The sequence below is a fragment of the Acinonyx jubatus genome, chromosome C1 (assembly GCF_027475565.1).
Source record: "Acinonyx jubatus isolate Ajub_Pintada_27869175 chromosome C1, VMU_Ajub_asm_v1.0, whole genome shotgun sequence".
Classification (NCBI taxonomy): Eukaryota; Metazoa; Chordata; class Mammalia; order Carnivora; family Felidae; genus Acinonyx; species Acinonyx jubatus.
Window position 1 is genome coordinate 103,954,214 of NC_069381.1, and position 12,094 is coordinate 103,966,307.

General features: G+C 49.5%; 2 protein-coding genes across 9 annotated transcripts; both read left to right on the forward strand.

Annotated features, from left to right (window-relative positions):
* Positions 1–197: 197 nt before the first annotated feature.
* Positions 198–8,014, forward strand: BNIPL (BCL2 interacting protein like). Of its 8 annotated transcripts, none has more exons than XM_027056230.2 (10): positions 202–548; positions 1,573–1,746; positions 1,907–1,971; positions 2,407–2,631; positions 4,755–4,937; positions 5,128–5,230; positions 5,379–5,525; positions 6,628–6,672; positions 6,894–6,992; positions 7,362–8,014. In XM_027056230.2, exons 1-10 carry the CDS (start codon positions 505–507, stop codon positions 7,396–7,398), a joined length of 1,122 nt encoding a protein of 373 aa, XP_026912031.1. In that variant the 5' UTR covers positions 202–504; the 3' UTR covers positions 7,399–8,014. The 8 variants fall into 8 exon arrangements, with proteins under 8 accessions (XP_026912035.1, XP_026912031.1, XP_026912029.1 ...); XM_027056228.2 differs by having other exon boundaries at positions 266–548; positions 6,628–6,714; XM_027056232.2 differs by having other exon boundaries at positions 286–548; positions 1,654–1,746; positions 6,628–6,714.
* A 275-nt stretch (positions 8,015–8,289) lies between these two features.
* On the forward strand, positions 8,290–10,882 carry CC1H1orf56 (chromosome C1 C1orf56 homolog). The gene is made up of 2 exons (XM_027056237.2): positions 8,290–9,339; positions 10,174–10,882. Exons 1-2 carry the CDS (start codon positions 8,290–8,292, stop codon positions 10,192–10,194), a joined length of 1,071 nt encoding a protein of 356 aa, XP_026912038.2. The 3' UTR covers positions 10,195–10,882.
* The last annotated feature ends 1,212 nt before the right edge of the window (positions 10,883–12,094 follow it).

The following is a 12,094-nucleotide window of genomic DNA, read 5'->3' on the forward strand; positions in this document are numbered from 1 at the left end:
CTTAAGGTCCAGCTCTTGATTCAGCTCAGGTCATGATCTCATGGTTTGTGAGACTGGGCCCCATGTCGGGCTCTGCACTCACTCTGCAAGAGCCTGCTTGGGCTTCTCTCTCTCCCTCTCTCTCTGCCCCTCCCCTGCTTGCTCTCTGTCTCTCTCAAAATAAATAAGTTTTAAAAAAAATAAAGAGTAGCTTCCAGAAGATTATAAGGAGTCTGGAAGGGAAAACAAATTGCCTTCCTTGACTCCCCTGAGACTAGCCATTTTAGAAAATGTTCTCTCCTCCAAAGCCCGCCCCCACATAGGCAGGGTTTTTCTCTTGGGCAAACCTGTTCCTTGGGAAGGGAAAGGGAGGTGGCAAAACCTGTTTGAAGGCGAGGTTGCCTTCCTTGGAGGCAGGAGCATCTAGCAGTGAGACAGAGAAGGCCACGAAAGTTCTGGGGAGCCAGGACAACTCACTCTCAAGACAGCTGCAAGCATTTAAGGGAGACAGACCAACGTGGCAAGATGGGGACCACACAAGAGGTGGGAGAAAAGACGTTAGACCTTGGGTAAGTAAGATCTGGCCCACTGGATTGGAAACAAGCAATGAATAGTTGTGAGCTCTGACCAGGGCAAATCTTGGCTTCCTGGAAGAGACCCGACTGCAAGAAAAGGAATTTGCAGAGGAGTAGGGTGGCTTCAGGTAGAAAATGAGGAACTGGGGGTTCAGGATAATCCCCTATTGTGTTGTATCTGATAAAACTGCCCGTTGAGGGGCCTGGGTGCCTCAGTCAGTTAAACGCCTGACTCTTGGTTTCGGCTCAGGTCATGATCTCATGGTTCGTGGGTTCAAGCCCCACATCTGGCTCCGTGCTAATGGTGTGGACCTGCTTGGGATTCTTTCTCTGTCCCTCTCCTGCTCGCTGTCTCTCTCTCTCTCAAAATAAGCTTAAAAGAAAAAGAAAGAAAGAAAGAAAGAAAGAAAGAAAGAAAGAAAGAAAGAAAGAAAGAGAGAGAAAGAGAGAGAAAGAGAGAGAGAGAGAGAGAGAGAGAGAGAGAGAGAGAGAGAAAGAAAGAAAGAAAGAAAAGAAAAGAAAGAAAGAAAGAAGGAAAAGCCTGCCTGTTGTGTTTTCTAATATCCACTCCCCAGAATGGCCCTCAGGAAAGCTGACCCAGAAAGAAGCTGAGGTCCAGGTACTCCCTCCCAGCAAATCTTCCTCCTTACCTTCTTCCCCCACCCCTCCACCTCTGCCAGGCTTTGCCCTGACCACTCCCCAGCATCAGGCCTGACGAGGTGCCATCATCCCCAGCCCTGCCTGGTGACAGCTGGGCGGGTCTGTCAAGTTCCACCCAATCATATGTAACAAGGAATATCTTTACCACTCTCGTGTAGGTAGAGCAAGGCCACAGAGTTAAATACGATGATACGATTAGCTTTACATTCCACCCTCCCTGGGCTCTGAAAACCCCACCGTGGGGGTGATCTGTTTCCAGGAAGGGGTGGAGGTAGTAGAAGTATCCAGAAGACAAGAGATCTGAGGGTTTTCTTAAGGCCTGCTCTCTGCTCTGTACCTTAATTACTATTCATTCCAGTGTCTCCTACCTACGATCCAGTTCCCTGAAGACACTGCCGAGTTTGTCTCACGATCACCTCTTCTCCCCTGGGACTCTTAGGGCTGGGGAGAATGCTGAAGCAGGGCCAGCAGCACCCCTGAGACTCGGGGAGCTGGAGCTGAAGGAAGAGTGGCAGGATGAGGGATTCCCCAGGTGAGGACTTTGAGGGATGTTCTTTAGGACTTGAAGGAAGGAGCGGGGGAGGGAGGCAGAGGTGAGAAAATCGTGGCAGGGCAAGAGGACTGATAAACTGATACCTGGCTCGATGCGGTTACCCTCATTTCTGCTCCCCCTTGGAATCTTTCCCCTCTAGACTTCTTCCTGAAGAAGGTGACCGTTCTGAAGATCCTGAGGATCCCAAGAGAGACTCACAGGCAGGTTGGTAAATTAGAACATAGGTCTCGGGGCCCCTGGGTGGCTCAGTCGGTTGAGTGTCCAACTTCGGCTCAGGTCATGATCTCACGGCTCATGAGTTCAGGCCCCGTGTCGGGATTTGTGCTGACAGCTGGGAGCCTAGAGCCTGCTTCGGATTCTGTGTCTTCCTCTCTCTCTGCCCCTCCTCCACTCACGCTCTTTCTCTCTCAAAAATAAATAAACATTAAAAAAAAAAAAAAAGTAGGCCTCAAGTTCTTGATTCTAGCCCAGACTGCTGCCCTCATCCCATCACAGTTCTACTTCTCTTTTCCCCAATGTCCCATGTTAGTTCTTCTTTAGAATTTACCCCATCTCACTACTTCTATATGCAGGAATTCCATCTCTTCTTGCCAACACACACATACTTTTTTATTCTTTTCTCCTTTCTCCCAATCCCAGGTACACCAAGCACTTTAGCCCTGTGTAGCCCACGCCCCATGCGTAAGCGTCTCTCTGCCCCAGAGTTGCAGCTGAATCTGACTAAGGAGACTGGAGGCCGTGGAGCTTCTCCCACTCATTCCGAACCTTCCTCTCCTGATGGCAGTTCTGACCTGGAGGTAGACGAACTGGAGACACCTTCAGACTCGGAGCAGCTGGACAGTGGACATGAATTTGAATGGGAAGGTGGGAAAGAAACCTGAGGCTAGAGCTGGTAGGAGTAGAAGCTAGAGTTAAAGCAGCTCAGGATGGATTTAATCAGACTAAAGTTAGAAGCAATAATGTGGGGACCAAGTGATAAGGTCAGCAAAATTACTTTCCTCAGAACAGAAAGCTAGAGCCTATAGATCCCATGCGAGAGTCATCAGTAGAGGGGTGGGGAGGGTCCTTTGTTTATTAAGGAAAATTTTATCCGGTGAGTGTTACATGCTATTACTGAGCAAGAACTGAGTTATAAAGATGAATAAGATAGTCCTATCCTCAGGGAATTCTCTGTTTAATAGGAAATTAAAATATACATATTTTATGCAAATAAATATAGTTAAGGATTATGGTCTACATATGTATAGGTTATGGTCAGCAGGGATGAGAACAAGGTCAATTCTTGCCTGAGAAACATTAGGAAAGACTTCACAGAGGAGGTGATTCTGAGCTGGCCTTTATCAGGTAGCTGGGGAGGCACTCTAGGTGGAAGAAACAAGTTGGGTAAGAACGTGGCATGTTGGAGAATTCAAAGTATTAAGCATGACTATTTTGATATTAAGGAAAACTTTGTTTCTTCTCTACTCACAACACTTCCGACACCAGATGTGTGGGTTTTCCCCACCCCAACCAATTCTCCACTTCTCCAGACATCAAAAGGGTGTCTTACAGTTCAGCCATGCTGCTTGACTGGAGTCAGCACAGACCCCACAGGTTAAGGGCTCCCCTACAGGATTGCCCTGGACTTCAGATGCCAACCACATGTCCAAATTGTCACTTGAGCTTCTGAATCAGAGTGCTATGTTAAGTTGGCAAGAGTCAAATCATGGAGGTCCTTGCTACCATACTGAGGAGTTTAGATTTTATCCTGTAGGCAATGAAAAGGCACTGAATGGTTTTAATCAAGGGAGTAACATGATCAGATTTGACGGCTCTAAAGAGGTTGGAAACAACCTAAAGGTCCATCAGTCGAGTATTAAATCTAATACGGTGTGTCCATGCAATGGAATACTAAATACTAGGCAACAATTTCTTAAGATGAAGCGGCTGTTTCCATTGCTATGGAAGTATCATGCAGAATTGCTGGATATGGTATATTGCCATTTGAATAAGAAAGGTAGGGTAGAAAACAAAGCTTGCTGTAGCAAGGGGGTAGAAGGTGGAATGAAGTAAACAAACTAGAGGCAAGGAGACCAGTTAAGAGGTTAGCACTAAAGCCAGGTGAGTAATGCTAAGAACCTGAATCGGGACAGCAATAGTGGAAAGAATAATAAGAGAATATAATGGAGATAGATGGAAGAAGATATGGGGTCCAGCTGGCTTGAGCACTGACAGAGAAGAAAATCTTGGATGACATCAGTTTTCTCTCTCAGGCAGCTAGATGGATGTAGTCATCAAGAAAGGAAATATGGCTGGGGCACCTGGGTGGCTCTGTTGATTGAGTGTCTGACTTTGGCTCAGGTCATGATCTTGCAGTTCATGAGTTCGAGCCCCACGTCAGCTTCACTGCTGTCAGCCTGTCAAAGCAGAGCCCACTTCAGATCATCTGTCCCTCTTTCTCTACCCATCCCCTACTTGTGCTCTCCCAAAAATAAGAAAAAAAAAAAGGAAATATGGGAGAGAGGAGGAAGAGAATGAGTCTGACTTACAGCTGGGTCTGGTGACTTGAAGATGACACAAACTAGAGATGTCCACTCTAAGCGTTTAGGGACATGGGTCTGGAGTTAGGAGAGACGTGTGGGTTAGAGAGGCAAATTTGGAATCATCACCTTACTGGTGGTGATTGAAGACATGGGAAGAGATGAGCTCACCCAAGGAAAAGCATGGAAAGAAGAATCTAGAAAAAAACTAATACTGGCAAGGGCCATGGACCTACCATAGTGCAGGGTTACCTCAAGGCCAGTGTCTAGTGAAAAAGTGAGGATCATGAGTCACAGGAAATAGAAACCAGCAAGCGGTTGTATTGATTGGACAAACTAGGGCTGGAGTCCTGGAAAACACTGAGGAATGAGATGTTGGAGTAATCAACTCTAAGAACCTGGGGAAGTTACAAGACACTGAAGGTATGTACCATGCCTTATGGACCCTTCCCCATCCCTCTCTTTTAGATGAGCTGCCCCGTGCAGAGGGTCTGGGGGCCAATGAAGCAGCAGAAAGGCTGGGCCGGGGTTGTGTGTGGGATGTAGCTGGAGAAGATGGTCGTCACTGGAGAGTGTTCCGAACAGGACAGCGGGAACAGCGAGTGGACATGACGGTCATTGAGCCCTATAAGAAAGTCCTCTCTCATGGAGGTAATGACTACCATAAGTGGAGGGGTAAGAACTGTGACTTACTGAATAAAAGGCTTGAGTTGGAAACTCAGTTACTGGGTACAAAATCCTTCCTGTAACTTTCAGAGACCCTCAGAGTCCTTCAACCTAAACAGATGTACTGTCAATGTGTAGCTGTTGACTGAATAAATGGTCCCTTTGTCCTCTCCAGGTTACCATGGTGATGGCCTCAATGCTGTCATTGTCTTTGCTTCCTGTTACCTACCCAGCAGCAGCATCCCCAACTATACCTATGTCATGGAGCACTTGTTCAGGTGAGTCCGAAGCCCTGAAGGGCCCCAGGGTGGATGTTGGGAGGGAAAAGCAACAACAAGAACACCCTGTGATCAGCAGCTGACTGGAAAGTCTACAGTCATGTCCCCCCGACACCCCACATCCTGAAGCATGTCCCTTCCTTGACAGTTGTGTGCCCCCCAGGTATATGGTGGGAACTCTGGAGCTGCTGGTAGCTGAAAATTACCTGCTTGTCCACTTTAGCGGAGGCACGACTAGAGCCCAGGTCCCACCTCTGGGCTGGATGCGCCAGTGTTACCATGCTCTGGACCGGCGGTGAGCCACGGGGCAGCGGGGCTGCCACTCTCTCTGTGCCTTCTCTTTCCCTCTTTCCATTCTTTCTTCTTCCACGTAGCCCCTTCCTCTTCACCTTGTCCCTCTACACCCCTTTCCAGGCCTCCCCTGTCTTCCGTCCTCTCTCGGAGTCAGGGAAATCTAGTCGCAGATCTTGCCTTTCCCATTTACCTGCTGTATGACTTTGGGCAAGTCACTTAGCCTCCCTGGGACTCCATTTCCTTCTCTGCAGAACAGCAACAAGAATACCTTCGCCATCGCGCACGTGTGAAAATCAAATAAATCAGCATGGCATGTTGCCTGGCACACAGAAGGTGCTCCCTTTGGTCACCATCTCACCATTTATTTCACTTCCCAGGAGCCACTGTCTCTGCCTCTCTTCTCTGCCTGCTTCCCTGACCCGTAAGGCTTTGTTCCATGCGATGTTCCCTTTTCCTCCTCTCTTTCCCCCATCTTCCCTTTGCTCACTTTTTCTTTTTGTTTCTTCCCCCCTCCCCCCCACTGGCCTTCCTCCACCTGGAGTTCTGTCAGTTGTCCTCGTCACAAGGGGAGGGGACAGGGGAGTCACCAAGGACTTAGGCAAGGGTAGGGCACAGGAGGGAGGTGGGGCAGAGGAGGACTCCAGGCTGAAGAGTTCTGGCAAGAGATTCCTAAAACCAAGGAGCCTTGGGGCACCTGCGTGGCTCAGTTGGTTAAGCTCTGGCCTTGGGCTCAGGTCATGATCTCACAGTTCACAAGTTCAAGCCCCGCATCAGGCTCTGTGCTGACAGCTCAGAGCCTGGAGCCTGCTTCAGATTCTGCTGTGTCTCCCTCTGTCTCTGTCCCTCCTCCTGCTTGCACTCTGTCTCTCTCTCTCTCTCTCAAAAATAAATAAACATTAAAAAAAAAGATTTAAAAAGAAATAAAACTGAGGAGCTTTGCAGGGCTAAACATGATGGGTGGGGCTCAGACTGTGGCCGAGGAGCAGGGACTAGCCCCAACTGCCAGAGAAATCTAGAAACTGCAGAAGTGAAAGCACAGAAGATAGCTCCACCTGATTTTCTGGAATGAAGGTGGGAGAACAGAACAATCTCCTATTCTGCAGCCTCCGGAAAAACCTGCGTGGCCTGGTCGTTGTCCACACCACATGGTATGTGAAGGCATTCTTGGCACTGCTGCGACCCTTCATCAGGTATAAGCTTTGGGGACCAGGACCCGCTCCCATTTTCAAAATCAAGATTAAGAAGATCTTGCCCCACCCTGGCTCCTTCTAGCCTTAACCATGCTATACTTGTCACATGTCCCTTTGTAAGCTTCTCCAGGAGCCCTCTTCCCAGTACAACACACACTTGGCTTATCCTCTCTTTTCAGTTCCAAGTTCACACGAAAGATCCGTTTTCTGAACAGCCTGCGAGAGCTGGCCCAACTCATCTCCTTGGATCAGGTTCACATCCCTGAAGCTGTCAGACAGTGAGTTCCGAGCTTAAGGATAAAAGTTGGGGGTGGGACATATAAAGCCAATTCCCGTTTTCTTAATGCCTTGGGAGAGATGCAGGGGAACTAAATAAAAAACGATACATATAAGTGCTGAGGCATCCAAGAATAAAGGAATATTCACAGCACCGAATTTAGAGGAGACTGAGATCACCTCTAGAGGTCAAGAAGGGATATGTTGGCAGTGCAAAGGAGAAAACATGTGTTGGGGGGAGGTCCTAGGGGACCTCCAGCTTGACCAGCACCAGATCTTCTCCTTCAATTCTCTGGCTTCTCTCCCCAAACCAGTAGGTAAAATCCAGGTCTTGCTCCTGTACCACCTTTTTGTTTTTCTCTCTCTCCTAGGCTGGACAGGAATCTCCATGGCTCAGGAGGCACCTAGTATAAGACAGGACTCAAGGACCTTAGAACCAAGCAAAGATACTGATCTGCCTATGCCCTAACCCTGAAATATCTGGGCTGCTTCCTAAACCACCTCATCTTCAACCCTAGTGCCACTGGACCTTCACATATCATTGGGGTGTCATTCCTCTCATAACCCTACCTTCAAAGTTCTGAGGTCCGGAACCTGATCTGCGGGGGGGGGGGGGGGGGGGGGGAGGCGACACATCATTTCAGCAGTAGGGGTGCATTAAGGGGTGTCTTGTATGGGAAAGGGCAAGGCTGTGGGTTTTAGTCCTGCTTGGGCTGCAGAACCCTGGGCAAATAACTGCATCTCACTGAGTGTCCTCTTTTCCTCCCCCTTCAAATGGGAGCCCCTGGTCGCCTGTGAAGCTCAGGGTGGGTGGGGCATAACTGACCGCGGCAAGCCCCCCACCCCCACCCCGTCTGTTGGGGGACCAGGAGTCAGCTCCCTACGTATTGAAGAACCGCTGTTTCCTTCTTCGTCATGTCTGCTGCCTGTGAGCCTGGGAAGGAGCGCTTTCAAAGCCTGTAGTTTCGTCCTGTCTCGTAAACTCAGATCCGTAGCGGTTAATAAACTGCGATGCACGATGTAAGCTCGGCTCCGAGGAAGTGCACTGCCTGACCAGGCCCTCACGTCACAATTGCGTCTGTTGGTTCCGCAGGAGTTCTGGCTGCTGGAGTTCCTGGGATTTTAGCTCAGCCCCTCGGGCTGCACCGAGAGGGCCTGGGGGAGGGGCGTGGCGCGCGGTAGGAACCCCACGGGCCTCGGTTCCAACGACCCCCTGGGTAGAGAGTGGAAGGGAGGGAAGAGGTGGGAGACCCGGCCTCCTTCGCTGGCCTCCTCCTCAGCCGCCCACTGCCCGGCCCCATGGTCCCCGCCGCCGGCGCGCTGCTCTGGGCCCTGCTGCTGAGTCTGGGGCCCCGGGTGGCGGGGGCCCAAGGCCTGACTTCCACCGAGTCGCAGCGGGTAAGTTTCCGCTCTGGGGTCCCGATGTCCCGCAACTACCGGACCACCCCCCGGACCAGCGCTCCCAAGAAGATGAGGGTAACAATGGAGGACGAGGATGACCTCGTGGCCCGTGCCGACCGCCTGGCAGGCCCGGCCGCGGCCGAGCTTTTGGCCTCCACGGTGGCCACAGGCGTCAGAAAGTCAATTGTGTCATCGCCGGAGGAAGATGAGTCTTTGGAAGAGGGGGTTGTGATCAACGCCAGAAAGAGTAATGTGAGCGGAGAGGCTCTCCGAGCGACTTCCAATACGGCGAGGATGCCCAACCCAAGGTTTAAAGCAAATACCCAGGAGCCCGAGATCAGGATGTCTTCTTCAGACCAGCGGGCCAACACGTGGATGTCCACTGAGGACTTGGTTCATCCCGACAGTACCATGAGCCAGTGGTCAACAGCAGGGTCCACCCCGAGACGGTGGCCACACCCCTCACCAACAGCCATGCCGCCAGCAGAGGACCTGCGGCTGGTTCTCATGCCCTGGGGCCCATGGCACTGTCACTGCAGGTCAGGCACCATGAGCCGGTCCAGGGCAGGCAGGCTGCAAGGCCTTTCCGGGCGCCTTCGAGTTGGAGCACTGAGCCAACTCCACACAGAGCACCGGCCTTGTACCTACCAGCAGTGTCCCTGCAACCGGCTTAGGGAGGAGTGCCCTCTGGACACTGGTCTCTGCCCTGACACCAGCTGCACCACTCAGACCACCACCACCACCACCACCACCACCACCACCACTACCACCACCACTACCACTCCCATACCGCCCCTCAGCTCTAGACTCAGACCCACCCCCTTCCTCTTCTTTGGCCCCAGCCCCAGCCCCAGCCCCAGTCCAGCCCTTGCTTTTTGGAGACGAGTCCGGATTGGGCTGGAGGATATTTGGAACAGTCTGTCTTCAGTGTTCACAGAGATGCAACCAGTAAGTGTTTGGTGATAGCCAAGGACCTTTGTTGATGAAAAGTCCTGACATCCAAAATTCTGTTGGGTCAACCAGCAGGTGTGCTTCCATGAACTGTCATCTGTTTGGTCATTCATTCATAATATACTAGTTATTCACATTATTGTTAGCCATTGATTCCACTCATTTCTTGGGCAACTGCTGGTTGGTTAATGGGTAACATGTATGGGTCGTTAGAGAATTATTGACCAAATTGTGAAGATTGTAGGTATATCAACAATTCTAGATGCAGACAATAGATGTGGAAGATATAAATCATTCTCAGCTCATGAATGCAGTCTAATAGTAACAACAGCTAATATTTAAGGTCTTACTATGTGCACTTTACCTGGATCGACCCTCACAACAATGCTGTGAGGTGTTATTCCGTTACAGAGGAGGAAATGGAGGGCATTGACACCAGTGCCGAAGCCCTCCACCACCACTATCCCAAAGAACTCCTGGGATGATTTCCAGTAACTTAAGAATTCTTCGGGAAGGATGGTCCTCTGCATTACCAAATGAACTACCAAAGGTTCTGATTGACTTGATAAAATATTCTCAATTGATAGGATTTCGGGACCTTTGTGGGAGAGAGGAAGGACACTAAAATAGTATATACGGTCAGTCATTTTGCAAGTTTGTTTTTGTCCTCCCTGGGTATCCAATACCAATGATTCAATATAAAGAAGCCTAAGTAGGGGGCAGTAGCGTTGAGGAAATGAGGGCTTATGGGGCGAGGGAGATGAAGCAAGGAAGGGAAAACATAGATGTGGTTCTAACATTTCCCCTCTTCTCTTCTGTTTTCTTACCCAGCTAGAGAGAAACCGCAGGTAATGGCCACTTCGTCCTCAAGAGAAGGTGTCAGCATCTCAACCTCCCCACCCTTTCAATCCCAGAACCTACTGGATATTTTTAGTACAGAAAAAATTAGAAAAAATATTGGTCTTGTGTCTCTTTACAGACGTATCTGAGGGTGGAGGCCAGAAATCTCTTCAACCTTAAAACTGAACTGTGTACCTAACACCATCAGGCCTGATCCCTTCCCTTGTCCTCCAGCATATTTCACCCCCACCCCGTACCCCAGGATAAAATGTTGATGTTGCTCCTCTTCCTCCTTTCCCAAGTTTTTAGTGATTTTTTAAAGATGAAAAATCTCAGATGAAAGCCAAGAAGAGGGAACAGGAAGAACAAGGAGGTGAGCTCTTGGAAAAGGATGGTAGTCTTCTTATCTTCACAGTACTTGGCCTTCTCTCCTTGGAAAGGGTGATGTTGGCACAGAATTCCATGTCGGCTACTTCCTAGGAGTGACATCAACCATATCTATCCTTTGACCCAACACACACCTGTAGTGATCACTCTGCGACTATTTTGCTTACACGTTTTTTATTTGAAAAATGTAGTTAAAAGTCCAACACATTTTTAATATAAATTATGACTCTTGAACCCATTGCCATCACTCTTAAATATTGTTAAAGTGATGGTAGCATACACATTAGAAAAGGTAGCTAAAGGCAAAAGAACACCAAAGAAGACTGTGTCCAAAGAAAAGACATCAGAATAAGGCTAAAGATCAGGGTGTCCTGAGTCCACGAGCCCCCCCATCTTTCTACCCTATCCTGTTAACCCTTCAGATTGAGTATAACCCTCAGGCCATTAAGCTACTTTAGGACAAGATGAGCTACTTTCAGAGCAACTAGCTAGATTTGAACAGTAAATTGGGAATGTATGACCAATCTTAGACCCTGAAAAGGGCAGGAAATACACTGAAATGGAAACACAATTAGAACCTGTCACTAGAGGAGGGGCACGCTGGATGGATGGTGGACTCAGCAGAGTGGATCCTAGTTCCCACATTCCTGATCCCATCACCATCAAACAGGATGCTGCTTGTTACGGAGCTAATGAGAGACCCCCACCCTCTCAGTCTCTGAGCAGGCGGGAGCTCACCGGTTTTGTCCTGCCTTCCTAACCACCCTGCAAGGAAGGGGACAGAAGAAACACCTGAGAAAACAAACTGCCTAAAGACCCTGTTCCTGCATTATTTTCCCACCTAAAGCAGACTCTTCAGCCAGATGGGGAGTGGGACCTGGTCTTCAGACGAAACTCCCTGAGTCTTATTCGTATCTGGTTCTAGGACCAGGGCACAGAAAGAGAGCTTAAAGTTTGCAGAGGACACACCGGGGTGTCTGTGGCTCTCTCTATTGCCTCTTCTCCCTCCCTCCCCCAATCTCACCAAACCCTGTTCCTGCCTCCATACTACAGGAACCCCTTCTCCACAAACAAGAACAGAGAAGGGTAGTAGGCATCGCATCCACCGGAGACATGAACCCATGTGAGCAGAGCAATACCCTGAATAAAGAGCCTGTTTTAGAGATGATGTGCGGCCCCGTTGAGCCTGCTTTCCAGAGGGCCTAGTTCATCTATGGCTCAGGCTTCAGATGAATAATGAAATGGGTGTAGGGTGAGGAAAACACTTTACAGAGAGATACCTGGACTCTTGAGCAGTGGCCCTCAACTAGGGGTGATTTTTGCCCCCGGGGGGAGACATTTGGCAATACCTGGACATTTTTGGTTGTCGTAACTAGGATGGGCCAGATGTGCTACTAAATATCCTAGGATGCACAGGATAGTCCCCCATTACAAAGAATTACCCAACCCAATGTCAAAAGTGTCTGGGTTGAGAATCCATGCACTAGAGGTGTCCCCACTCCCATGTGGTAAGGACTGGAAGATC